General features: G+C 33.6%; 1 protein-coding gene across 1 annotated transcript; it reads right to left on the bottom strand.

Moving 5' to 3' along the window:
- Positions 1-11,323: 11,323 nt before the first annotated feature.
- On the bottom strand, positions 11,324-14,524 carry LOC141655097 (protein ANTAGONIST OF LIKE HETEROCHROMATIN PROTEIN 1-like). The gene is made up of 3 exons (XM_074462196.1): positions 14,101-14,524; positions 12,107-12,201; positions 11,324-12,016 (listed from the first exon to the last, which is right to left on the bottom strand). Exons 1-3 carry the CDS (start codon positions 14,522-14,524, stop codon positions 11,324-11,326), a joined length of 1,212 nt encoding a protein of 403 aa, XP_074318297.1.
- Positions 14,525-14,755: the final 231 nt, after the last annotated feature.

The raw sequence follows: 14,755 nt of genomic DNA on the forward strand, positions 1-14,755 counted from the left end.
CTCGATATGTGATGACTCCATCCCCACTAGATCCCACGCGTATCCAAGATATACCTGCTTAAGCAACCGCTCACCACCCCCGAATGGATCACCACAGTTTTAAAACATTTAAACGGGTCAAGATACTAATCACACAACTTACATATATATATCAACAATCCAATAATCGACAAACCTTAACCGTCACACACACACACACAACCACACCAATCCCAACAATCTCAATCACCGACCGTCCACCGGACCGACCAGCCACCCGATGGGGGACCGCAGCCGTTCCCACCTAAGCCCCGCTCATCATACCGAGCGATAACCCTGTCCCATTAATGTGCACATCCCCTTCCGTGGCGGGTTCCACGAAGGGCGAAACTAGGGCGTGAAGCCACTCCCGCAAGTGACTCCACTCAGCCGAGAACGCATCTCGAGAACCAGAGACAACCATCACAATCACAACCGTCACAACACAATTACGATATTAATCAATAATCACAATCAACCACCGTCACAACACAATTACGATATTAAACAATCAATCTTAACACATCAACAATCATCCCATTATGGGACTAATACTGAGTAGGAAATCCTACCTGGAAAGCACAATTATCAGACGGTATCTACAGCTGTCTCAAAACGCCTCTTCTACGAATTCTCCTCCTAACACATAACACATAAAGACTACCAATTACTTACTATTCATAAAAACCCCCAATTCCTAAATTAGGGTTTCATCAATCTTAACAAAACACTATAAAACTTATGTTAAAAGCTTACCCTCGACGCAAGGAATCCAACGACACGAACTACGATGCGAACCGACCGTCTGAACTCCGGGAATTGTCAAGAACGCGATTAGGAAGAAGACTAGTTGCTTTCTCTCTTAAACAGGTTTTAGGTTTTGTAAAAAGTGATTTAGAACAAAGACGAATTGGTTTAAATACCTTAATCGCGTAATTAACAAAACCCGCGAAAACTCCCCCGATAAACCGGACACTCGATCGAGTACCCAAGGTACTCGATCGAGTACCCCCCTACTCGATCGAGTGCCCCAGCTACTCGATCGAGTGCCCAACAGGTCAGAAACTATTTATCTGCGCAACTTACCCTTACTCGACAGAGTAAGGGCTACTCGATAGAGTACCCCAAGACATATAAATACGGAGTATTACAAAGGTGACCCTTGAAACCATGCATCCATCATCCATGTTCTACCACACTTTTGTCATCAAAGGGAATGGACACAAAAAGAAATCAATTTGAGTTCAATGAAATGAAAAGTGAAAGAAAGTTTACAAAAATGCATCAAAAGAAAAGAGGAGCAAAAATAGACTCCTAAAGCTTCAAATATAAGCCACCCTCACTACATATGGGGTGACTTTGAAAATGTTCAAAAGGAAATGCAAAAAGTTGAAAGTTGTCAAGTTTCGAAATGCCAAAAATCAAAAAAAAAAAGAAATGGCAAGAAAGTGTTCTCAAATGTCAAATGCCACTAGAAATTGGGGGGAAAAACAAAAACAAAGCAAACTCCCAAAGTGAAACTCAAATATCTATCGATCCCTTTATCCATCGTATCCATTTTTGTGCATGGTAGAGAGGGGACGACCCTTCTTCTTGTCTAGGCAAGAGGGAGAATTCCGCGATGCTCCAGTGTTTCTAACACCATAGGGAGTCTATTCTTAACAAAAACATTTAACGGTTGAGGACAAAGGTACCCTAGCTTGACACATTTTGGAGGTGATTTATTGGTATCCTTCTAGGCTTAGTAGCTTGAAGAAATTTCATCTATAAAGGAGTGTGTACCCTTGAATTGCTTCCCTTGTAGATAATTTCCGCCACTTAGATGAGGAAAGTGGCTATTCTTTTGTAGATGCATCCATTACTTGATTTTGTGTGCTTTAATGATTGGATGTGTCGCCATTTTGGCAAGACCCACCTTGCCTTGCAAGAAGGAATCCTATCTCATGGTTGTCTTGTTGTGAGTTGAAGGGGCGGAGTGAGACCCGTTAATTGTCTTATATCGGCAATATTAGTAAGATAGTTTAAATAAAGGTCTAGTTTTTGTCACCTCTTTACTCGGGACGAGTAAAGGTTCGGTTTGGGGATATTTGATGTGACCATTATTTGCGCACATTTAGTCCCCTAATTGAGCCTATTTTGCATACTATTATAACATTCCATAGCCGTTTTATCCGTCAAATGCTTTCTATTTTGCTTTCCTAGTACATTTCTTGTATTTTGTAGGAAAGAAGAGAATAAGGCGGAAATTCCTGCCTTTCGTGCATGTTTAGAAGCTATTTGGCGATATTTGATGAGCTAAGATTAAAGAGGAAACAAGAGCTAAAGACAAAATCCCACAAGAATAAAATGGAAGTGAAGGAAAGGGAAGAAAAGAAGAGAAAACGAAACTGCACCCCAATCCGTGTAGCTTCGCTAGAATCCGGCCGTCCCCAGAACACATAAGACGTGCGTCTTCTCTCAAAGCCGCCTGTGCCCCTCCTCTACAATCCGCCCATCTTCACCCTAAGACGCACGGATTCCAGTCCAGCACAAATTCGTTTCTTCAAGCTTCAAAGAAAGAAGCCCTTCCTTCGAAAAATACCGGCGTCTCCCTACTCAAATCTCAAAAGTGTAATTACTAGTTTAGCCCTTAGTTAACCCTAATGCATCCACTTAATTTCTACTATAAATACCCCACTTGTAAATAATCAAGGGGGATCCTTTTTTTATCAAGTTTTTAGATTAGATCAAGCTCTCTTATTAGAAATTCCCCTTAGATTAGATTAGGAGTAGATTAGAATATATTACTCTTTAATCTTTCCACAAATTACACATTAATCTTTCCATAATTATTGTTCAAGTTTATTATTCAAGTTTATTATTGGGTAATTCAAGATTATTGGGTTATTATTGGGAGATTGACAACCTTCCATCAATCATCAAGTTTCTTCTATTATTCCTTGCATTATTGTTTTGGAATCTCCATAGGTATAATCCTCTTAATCCTTGTTTTAATTATTGTTAATCTTTCTTACTTGTTCATCACGTTTTACCTTGTTAATATGATTGACAACCTTGTTAACATGCTAAACTTGATAATAAGTGAGTAGTCTCTTAGCTAGGATTAGTGGGTAATTAAGGGAAACCAACATGGGATTGATTCATGCTTAATCTAATATGTTCACATGATTAAATTGCTTGCTTGTTGTGATGTCAACTTTATGCACATGTTATGTTTGATGAAATGCTAAGCCTATGAATCCTTGCATTTTTACCATCTCTTATCTACTCAACTTGACTTGTAAGATATAAACCAACTCGAGTCTTGTTAGAACATGCATAGAAGTTGAATAGGAGGAAAGTAAGTCGACTTGTAGGTGTTGTACAATCTAATCGATTCGGCTCCGGGACCTAACTCTTTCTATGAACCGTAAGACATAAACCAACTCGGTTCCTCCACAACATTAATTGCTTGCAACTTTGTAAACATGTTTGTATGATCAACACCATGAATCCCCTATGACCCCATGATATCCTAGCACTTTTAATCACTTGTTTACATCGGTGGATACGAAACTCATTTCTTAGCCAGACCAATAACGTGAAAAACGGGTCGCATTAAGCCAGTTTTACTTTATTGCTTTTATTAGTCTAGAACACAACTACAACCCAACCAAATTGTGACACTAGCATAAATTGAGATAGATAGACTATGAACCCAAAGCACACCGTCCCATGGATCGACCTCGACTTACCGCTAACTAGTTGTCTGTTGAGTATTATAAATGTGTTTGATTGGATGTGTGACGACCAACTTTTGTCCATCAATTTGTAACCATCCAAGTTTAAGAAAAACCCTTTAGAGAGAGAAACTTGTTGTTTCAATCTTCTTCAAAGATCGATGATTTCAAGTCTTGTCTTAAACTAAGGACTTGCTCCGAAGTTTGAGTTGGATTACTTGACGCGTTTTCGAGTAATTCCCCCATTGTTATCGTTATAGGTCTAGCGATATCAAATATCTCATTGGTTCGATCTCTTCATAAGAAATCGAAGCAAATATCCCATTCATTCTCGCACAAAAGAAACACAAAAACAAAACAAAAAGACTTCCGCTTCGCCCAAAACGCCTCAAGTGGCATGATCAGGTCGGGTTGCACCTAGTGCATTCGGATCTCTCGCTTCACTTGAATTCACCATTAAATCTTCCGCTCCGTATTCACATCAGGTCTGTCTATCAAGTTATTAGTGTTCAAGTTGGATATCACTTCCTTTTTCTTAGGCATTAAGTAAAGTTATCTTATACAAATCATAGTATTAGATAATGTAGCAACAATCAACCTTATCTAAAAGGTAAATATCTTGGCTAAAATATTATTATAATACTCTAAGTATTATCTAGTAAAATATATTTTTTTTCCCGGGTATTACATTTTACCCTCCTTAAAGCAAGTTTCGTCTCCGAAACTTTAAAATAGAAAATAAAAAGTTAAAACTTTAGTTTCTCAAAACTTAGTGCCAAAAGGATAAGAATTTTATTTAACAATAGTTTCTCAATCAAATTTATGAAATGATTAAAGAAAATTTTTATCTCTTATATAACGGAATGCAGGAATTCTCGTCGCGAACAAGAATTCGAGTAATCCAATCAAAGACAAACTCAAATGCGTTAGTAAGTGCCTAACTTGTTATTAGACGTCTATAATAACAAGTCCTAGCATCACACTAATCGCACAAAGCCAAGTAAAACCAAATTGAAAAGCTCATTTTCAAATTCTTAGTAAAACTAATAATAATATATATTTTTTCCACTATAAAATTTTAAAAATATATACATTAAAGACTAACTTGAATTAAATAGAAATTTTCATAATATGCGAAATAATTTGCGTATCAAAACTTCAAAATCAAGAAAAACAACACCAAGATTAATGAGCCGAACACATGGAGTAGAAATCATAGAAATAGAATGTCCCAAAATATAGCTAGTCAATCTTATTCTAATCAATAAAACTAAACTCATGAAATTAGTAACTTTACATACTCAAAGAAAATAACACAACCAAACTACCGTTGTTGGATTCATGATCGTACTCATACTCATATACCTCAAATGAGTTTATTAGTGTAACATGTATGAAGTAGACAATAGCATACTACATACACATAAAGAGAATGCAACGAACACATTCAAGGAGAACAAATATATACTGTTTGATAAAAGAAATATAACTTAAATACGTAACACAACTACAATATCTACCCACTCTCTCTAGCTATTAGTCGGTTTTTATATTAGCTTACTGGTTTTGAGTTTTATACCAGTCCCAAGAATCTATTCCCCTGTTAGACATATGGCCGAAAGCTCAATACGCGGTCGCAGGGTTGCTCTGATACCATTTTGTAACGCCCCGAAAAGCAGACTGGCAGCTCAAAATAGCTCTTTTTATAGACAAAAGACTGCAGCGGAATAATAGGGTGTCACCGCCGTATTTCCCATCTGGAAAATACAAGGCTATTACAAGAATAAAGATAAATACAAAATTAAAGTTAAAAACTAATAACTCTATTAAATATTCATCCTATTAGGTCATTGATCCTATCTGAAATTCTTCACACTTGTTCTTCCCCCGATACTTGTACCTGAAAGAGAATTAAAGTAACGGAATCAGCCAACCACAGACTGAGTATGACTCCGGTCACCTCCACGGGCCCTACTTACCTCCATTTTAATATTTATACTTCTTCATGGTCGAACAAGGACTAAAAATAGGTCACATAAACACAGTCGAATAATTATTAAATAGACACGCACAACCTGTCATTTTAGAATGCAATAACTCACTTTACAATTATATCAGTCTACCATTACTGAATAGAGAGACATTACGGAGTATAGACTCCCCTAGGCTAAGCCCTCCTCCATGTACACAGGATCCCAGGTCTAAGACCCGTGTAAACCCCCTGGCACTTTCACCAGTAATAATCACAACCTTAGTTCACATGGGGACGTGCCCCCTTCCATGTACACAAGATAAATTTATAATGTCATCTCTCTCCCATAATCGTATTCTGAATGCTACAATTGGCCAATAATACATTATAACAGAAGTATTAACATAACAGTCATATGTTCATACGAAGAAAAATAATATAACATGTGAGCAATATAACAATAATATAACAATATACAGTTGATATTTCTATACAATAATTAGTACATTATTACTTATTTTTACAACGAAGAGTCCCGAAATCATACCATACATTCACATTGGTGGTAGCTCGGTTGTAGCTAAATTAATTCACTTTGCATGTCTTTGGTTATCATGCGTATGTACAACTACATATCCCAATTTATTTTATGTCTTTCAGTTGGGTGAGTTCTGTGAGGAAGGATAGCCTTTTTCTTAGGCATTAAGTAAAGTTATCTTATGCAAATCCTATTATTAGATAATGTAGCAACAATCAACCTTAGCTTATCTAAACGGTAAATATCTTGGCTATAATATTATATATTATAATACTTTAAGTATCATCTAGTAAAATATTTTTTTTTTCCGAGTATTACAATAACATTATATACCCAACCTGAATATTTATTATCGCAAACTGAGCAATATCCTCAAATAACTTGAAAACAACATACTCGGAGATGACCTAAATAAAAAATGGCCCGACTCGACCCGACCCGGCTCACATTATTGCAAACCCGAACCCGAATTAACCTAACCCGAATTCGAACCGATTGACGCGTTTTCCAGGTTTAGATCACCTTATCTTGATTTTCTTTGCCAACTTTAAATGGTTAAGATATACTCGTACTTTGCACCGTATTTCATTTTTCTTGTGGCTTGCTTGGGGGTATACTCCTACAAAATGCTACCTTCTACTCTGGGGGTTTGCCTATATCGCCTTCTTGTGGTATGTGTTACCATCATTCTAAGATCACGATCCACATTCTATGGGATTCTCTCACTTCATAATGTTTAGGGTTTTTCAAAATCTTAATCACCCCAGGTCGTCTTGATTTACTCTGATAATTTCTCTCTAATCATTTGGCTGCCTTAGCCAACTCATTGTTAAATCCTTTTGACATACACTGGCGTTTTTCCACTCATTTTCATTGCTCTTCTTGGTCTCTTATCAACACTCTTGAAACCCGCCTTTCAACACTTGTCGACCCAATCTATGTCTTTTTTGCTACTTCCTCCATTACACTTTTATTGTCCTCTTTTTTCCCAAATTTATTCCAAATTAAGTGTCAGCTTTCTAAATTTGTTATGCTAAAATGAGTGGAGTATCACTATCACCTTTAATCTTTTAACTATCACTCACTCTATCATAATGGCATTGTCTCATACTCTCATCCATTCTTCTTATCTAAAGGGGTAGAGTATTAATTTTACATCTATTTCTTTAATCCTGTTAAAGTAGATAGTAGGAAAACAATAGTAGAATGTGGGAAATATTATTAAATTAAATTACAGTTTTAAAAGCGGTGAATTATGTTTTATAAATGGTGGGTGGGTATAATTAAGTAGGAAATATCTTAAAGATATTGTTGTTATAGTGTTTAAGTTTATATTATTAGTATGTTTTATGTTGAAATATTACTAATTTTATTTCATGATCCCCAACTAACTTATTGCAAAAATTATATGTCAAATATGTCGTTGTTAAGACCTTCTAACTCGACCCGTAACCCGTATAACCCCACTCTTATTTACTCCCTTCACCTTAATTAGATTATCAATTTTTTTTTTGAAATACATTATCTCAATTTTTTAAGTAATCCTAAACTAATTGTTGACTTTCCTAAATATATATACTTCATAGTAAATAAAAAATCAAGATATTATATTACGTCTGTGTAAGCACTTGCCTTAGTGATTTTTTTTTCCAGTTTATTCAAAAATAATTGCTGCATTTACTAAATACTAGGTTTAAACTCGTGAAAATTCATGGGATTGCTTTAAAAAATTTATATTAACAACTACATGGAAAATTTACTCCTTACTTAACAACACATTTTATATAATTATAACACTTTGTTAATAGTCATGATAATGTCAATACGTAATGGCGATAAACATACTTATATATGTTCGAAAATGAATGAAAAAATTAGATTTTATTATTTTGTTATTGTCAATCATATTAAAATAATAATTATATTTTTTTTCTTATTGATAAATCTTATTCATAGGATCGTACGACAAATAAACCTATCATCATTAACTAAATCTCTACATGCCCTGAAAAATCATTTTGAAGTTGGGTGTATAAGTAATGAGTTCATTGACTCAAAATTGCTAATTTTAAATTGCGAGTGACTGTAGTCTGGTAATTAAAAACTTAGTTCCATTTAAACTAATCATTTTTAAATAACGCTAATATTTAATAAAATTATAACATATTCAAATTTACCAATCTTTTTCACGAATTGATATTTTTAATAATATTGACAAATATGGTTACTATAGTATGCATAAAATTTTCTATCATTTTGGGAAAACATTTTACCCATTTTATGTGAAAAATATTTTAATTTATTTTCGTAAAAAAAAATCCAATATATAATTTTGAATTCAGCAAATCACTAATAAAATCATTATTTTAGTTGTTTTAGTAGTGTGAACATTTAAATTGAATTTTCGAAATAAAATAGGGAATAGCATGGAAATTCTATTTTTATAATAGGTAACTTTTAATTACTCTTTAGATTTTTTTTCCTTATATAACTGTTTTCTCAATAAGTGACATGTCAACTTTTGATGAAAATCTATGATGTCACATCAGCAACTTGGTTATTGCATTAAAGAAATATATGATATTACTCCATAGTAAAAAAAAAAAAAAAGCTTTATACATATCAAATAACGTTTATTTAAGTTAACCCCCTGCCATTTATTGCCATCAACGTTTATTTAAGTTAACCCCCTGCCATTTATTGCCATCCTTAAACGATAATTTTTGACGTTTATCATCATATTTCTACACCAAGTAATCTTATCATCCGTCTTTCCCTTATATTTTTCTTGTGTCATTCTAATATGAAAATTGTAAATAATTAGTTTTAATTTTCTAATTCAAATAGAAAATTTATAAATAATTAATTATCTCCTAATTTTAATAGAAAAATCGTAACTAATTAAATAAATAATTAATTTTAATTTTCTAATTCTAATAGAAAAAATTGTAGTTACTTAATTATTTTCTAATTCTAATAGAAAAAATTCTAATTATTTAATTATTTTCTAATTCTAATAGAAAAATTATAAATAACTAAATAATTTATATTAAGTGTTTTAAAAAAGTTGGAGACTACCACGTCGCTCAAAAAAAGCCTCAAATGGGCCTATTTGTTATCCTCTGCCGTGTATAATGTAGTAACTAATAAATGTTATCAGTTATCACGATCGAAACTATATACTATTTTGATTGGGTGGTAATCTACCCATATATGAGATTAATATTTTGATCAATTAATTGCAATTTTATCATATATTTAATATGTTCTATACTTTTATCTTTAACTTAAGAATCTTAGTCAGACAATAGTACTCCCTCATGCAGCAAACATCGTGAAGGATATGAAGATGAGAGTCCATGGTAAAGATTGGCGACAGCTAAATAGACTAGAAATAGATTGGCTTATAGAAGTCGGACTTATGTAATTGTTTTAGTTGATATGTTTCCCAAACTTGTATGGTTATGACACAATTTATATACAACTCACATTTCACCAAAAAAAAATAGTACTCCCTCATGTAAAAGTAAAATTTCTATATTAGTTTGAGATTGTCGTATATTAACTAAAGTGATATTTAACTATGTCACAGTTACGGAAAACAATGTTGTAAAATGAAATCAAACAAGTAGTTATTGTCTCCTTTTTTAGAGTTCAATTTGTATTTATAATGTTTTGCGAAAGGTTGAAGACTAATAATGCTCGAAAGTAGTTTGTACAACTTGAACTCTCCTCTATAATCGGTAAGACCAAAAAAAAATAGCTGGATTAATATGCTTTATATATATCTATCATTAAAGCCAATAATTTAATAGGTTATAAGATTTTGTGTATTACACATTCAATGATAAGAATTTTATCTTGTGTAACGTACTAACGTAGAAATCCAATAATATTTAAGATTCTATTTTGAATAATAAAATAAACAAATTTAGTAAAAAATCAAAATATTTTATTTGAAGATATAAAAAAGAATGCTTTTTTATTTGATTTTATTTTGCCTCAATATGGGATACATGTTAGAAAAATCGTTTTTATTTAGTAGAGTCTGTTTGGCCTCTATTATCAAAAATGAGTTTTTGTTTTCCAAGTTTGATTTTTTAAAAGTGTTTTTCAAAAGCAGAAGCAACAAATTGCTGCTTCTATTTCTATGGGCAAAAATATGGATTTTTAGCTTTTGAGAATTTTTTGTTTAGTTTTTAGAAAATGATGTGTTTGGCCAAAAAGTGTTTTTGAGTCCAAAAACACTTTTATAAGTTAGGCCAAAAACATGTAGTCTTGTTTATATTCTTTTTGTCTCAATAAACAAATTTATGAAACAGATACTTGAAACTAAATCACGTATATGTTAGAACAATCCTTTTGGATTCTCACATTCTATAGCGGGCATTCCATTCATTAGCGTAGAATATTTTGTGATAAATAAATTTGTTGTTAGGCCCAGAGGTGTTTTTCATGATAAACATGATTTTGAGTTATGAATTTCGTTCCCTAAATTTCTAAATCTCTCTAGTATACGTTTGCACTACATAAATAAATTTTGTACGGAAATCTGGATAAAAAGCTTATCTAATACTCCATCTACATTTTATTGTTCTACCCATTTGCTTTATATACGGTCTCTTAAACGGTACTTTGGCTCTGTTTGGCAAAACTAGCTGAAAAGGTAGCTGAAACCTGAAAAGGTACCTGAAACCTGAAAAGGTAGCTGGAAAGGTAGCTGAAAATTAAGAGCTGATAAGATAGCTGATTTTTGTTAAAACTGTTTGGAAAGTAGCTGAAATGGTAGCTAATATTTGACAAAATGACGTAAAAGGACATGGTTGATTATTGCTATCGTTATGTTTTTACTATTATTCTTGTGTTATTGTCGTTGACGTTGTTACTAATAAAGTCATAATGGAGTTTTTTCAATATATCTGTATAAGTCTTTAACATGTTTCAAAGCGAATGAGAACAATAATTAATATATCACGAATAGGTAAAAAAAAAAAAATTCAAACAATATATCATCGAAAATGAATTTTATGGATATAAAATTAGTTATCTATTAAACTCATACACAAAAAACAATAATTAAGTTTCACCCCAAATTAAAGTAGCAATATTATCACGGATGGTTTTCATTTCCATCGACGGCTCATTCACATTTTCATTACTTGTGACATTATTATCAATGTCCGGCAGTAGTTCTTCATCTGGTATGTAATCTGGATATTCTTCAAGAGCCCTAAATAATAAGTCCTCGGGTGAGTTTTTCCGAATGTAGTTATGCAAGGCAAAAGTTGCCAATATAACATCAATTTGAGTTTCTACTCTAAATTGTGGCATAAATCGTAGTATTTTCCATCTTTTCTTAAGCACCCCAAATGACCTTTCGATACAACTTAGAAGTGATGAGTGCATTTTATTAAAGGCTTCTTTAGAATTACCCGGCGGCTCATTTTCAAACCGAGACTTGTGATACCTTGTCTTCGAATATGGTACCATATACCCCTTTTTATCAGGATATCCTTTATCCACCAAATAATACCTACCATGTGGTGGCTTTGGAAAGTTTAGTTCCGGTTTATTAATTGCACGAGTAAAAACACGAGTATCATGCGCTGTCCCAGCCCACCCAACAGATATAAATGTGAAACACATGTCAAAATCACATACACCCATGACATTGAAGGTAGGTATTCCCTTCCTTCCTATGTAACGTAATTGGTCAGCCTCCGGAATACAAGCAGCTATATGTGTTCCATCAATGCATCCAATACAATCCTGTTATGCAAATGGGAAAAATATGTTATCGAAGTGACGTAAATGTATCATTGTTAAACATTTATGTTACGATAATTATAAATTAACTACCTTAAAGTATGGCATATATCTGTCATCGTTTGCAATATGAAGTGGTATATGTGGAAAAGAATCATCTTCTGGCTTTATGATGTCACGTGCTAGCACTACTACAGATACAGGCTATAACAACGGTTGAAAACCGTTGTTATATAAAAAAGCGGACGTTGTTAAAGCGGACGTTGTTAAAACCCCGTTGTAAAAGGTTTTAACAACGGTTGGTTTTCTTAAGGAACCCGTTGTTAAAACTATTAACAACGGTTTTAAGTATAAAAACCCGTTGTGGAAAGTGTGACTCAATTTTGGAGGAAAAGTTATAACAACGGTTGTAATATACAAAACCGTTGTTATAACTAAAGACAACGGTTTTTTTAATAAATAACCGTTGTTGTTTGTTCTTAAAAAATAAAAATAAATAAATTAAATATTACTAGATCCCTTAAATTAATTACCAACGGTTTTGAAAAAACTTATAAATGTGACTATAAATATTAAAGCATCCTTTACTAACATTCATTAATTAAAACAACATGGCAATGAACCCTAATTTTATCAACAACGAAGAATGGCTTACACAAACGATTGAAGATGATGGGAAGGTTCTCGCCGGGCTTCCCGCCGATCAACACCCATTAATCAAATCATCCCTTGAACATCAACGGAATTATTGGATTAAGAGGCGTGAAGCAGTCCGACTTGTCAACAAAGCCTCATCATCATCATCATCTTCATACCATCGTCGGCCTGTTACTCGCAACTTGGCTGCAGCCAGAGATATGTTGAGTTGTACTCTTCCAACCTTATCTCCACATGCAAGTCGTGTCCTTGCATATATTCAATCTGTTATTACAAAATATGAAGCCAATGACCCGGAAGTTAGCGGTATACCAGAGTGGCGTGATTGGTGGCAGGTTGAGAAGCGCTTTTTACGCTTAACCGGGTTGTTCCGCTTATTATACATCTTTTGATTTCGATAATTGCTGTAATGTATTTGGTTTAAAATTAAATGAAATGATCATTTTGAAAGTGTTGAGTTATGCTTGTTTGATTTGCTTCCATTTTTGAACTCCATAGATCAGTCATCATCAAGATCCAGATTGCTAACATATATATTAATTAAAAAACAACTCAACCCACACATTGCTTAGTATAAATACATTGCATTATCTCAACTAACATGCATTTCCATTATCTCAATATATTCTCCAAACCCTAACTGCTAAAACAAACTCCAAATAAATTAACCCTCCTTAATCTTTCAAAACAAACTCCAAACTCCAACAAAATGAATGATATCATCCTTAAGACTCTTACTATGCTCGATCCGTACTGAAGGACGCCAAAGAAGATGACTTGACGGAGCAGTAGCAGCTGCAGCTATATGACGATATAGCAGATGCTGAACGGAACCTAATGGTCGATAAAAACACATACATGGAAATGAAATAATTAGAAAAATAAAATAATGACGATGAAACAAACCTGATAATTACAGAACGTACGTAAAGAGACGATGAAATCAACAGTGACGGCGAGAAGATAAAGCGACGATGAGAAAGTGTGTGTTTTGTGTTTGTGTTTGGCTGCTGGGTTTGTGTTTGTGTATTAAGGTTTGTGTTTTGTGGCTACAGCAGACTTGTGTTTGTGTGGTTTATAGTATGGAAGGTATTGACAACGGTTATTAAACAACAACCGTTGTCAAATAAGTTTTAACAACGGTTGTAAATCAACAACCGTTGTGAAAGAAGTTTTAACAACGGGTTCCAAAAGCAACCGTTGTGATTACTTTTCACTAACTTTGCGTCAATTTTGCGCCACATTAGTAACAACGGTTGTGTATGTGTAACCCGTTGTTAAAACTAATAACAACGGTTTTTATAACCATACCCGTTGTAATTCATTTTAGTAAAATTCGCGCCATACATTCTACAACGTCTATTGTGATTTTCGTGAATACTCGTTGTTAATGGGGCGTTGTAGTTGCCTGGATTTGTAGTAGTGTAGGCTCATATAACCTCTACTTCTACCACTGATTGCTTCTAAAACTTCATGAAACGATCTGCTAATAGTCTCACCAGAGCGTTGAAATCGTTCACACACATCTCGATTAGAAACACCCAAGGCCATGATATATATAAAGACGCCCACTTTCTCAATAACAGACATTTTATTGCTCCCTCGTGATTCATAGTTTAATTGAAGGTCTTGACATAGTTGCTTAAATACACTTGATTCCATCCTAAAAGCATTTACGCACCGAATAGGGTGCCCATTCAAAACCTCTTGCATCCAAATCTCTCCCGTAAAAATTGAAGTCATGCATGGTTCCTTGTAAATATATATATATAAATAAGTTGATATGGCGGAAGTAGTACTTGTCGCCATAATCCAAAATAATTTACGCTTTTTTTTCCTTTCCACATTGTCCATAATAACCTACGTAACTGAGAAAAAAAGAAACATAAACCCACAAAAAAATTAAAAACAATCTTGCTTATTCATAATAGTTGTTCATCCAACAAATAAAAATTCAATATGATATAATAAACTTAAGTAATAGTTCAAACACTTCTAAACACGAATGCTTTCTAAAAAAACAAATGGTTGAGGAATTTATTTGTCTCTACGCTGCATGAAGTCTAACCAAGCCATTCTACCGTT

This window comes from Silene latifolia, chromosome 5 (genome assembly GCF_048544455.1).
Source record: "Silene latifolia isolate original U9 population chromosome 5, ASM4854445v1, whole genome shotgun sequence".
In the NCBI taxonomy this organism is placed as follows: Eukaryota; Viridiplantae; Streptophyta; class Magnoliopsida; order Caryophyllales; family Caryophyllaceae; genus Silene; species Silene latifolia.

Excerpts from the sequence above, each read along its gene's own strand:
- LOC141655097 (XM_074462196.1), bottom strand. The coding sequence starts at position 14,524 with ATGGACAATGTGGAAAGGAAAAAAAAGCGTAAATTATTTTGGATTATG. Across the intron at positions 12,202-14,100 it reads TAGAAGTAGAGGTTATATGA|TGCTAGCACGTGACATCATA; the intron begins GCCTACACTACT and ends TATCTGTAGTAG. Across the intron at positions 12,017-12,106 it reads GATATATGCCATACTTTAAG|GATTGTATTGGATGCATTGA; the intron begins GTAGTTAATTTA and ends TTTGCATAACAG.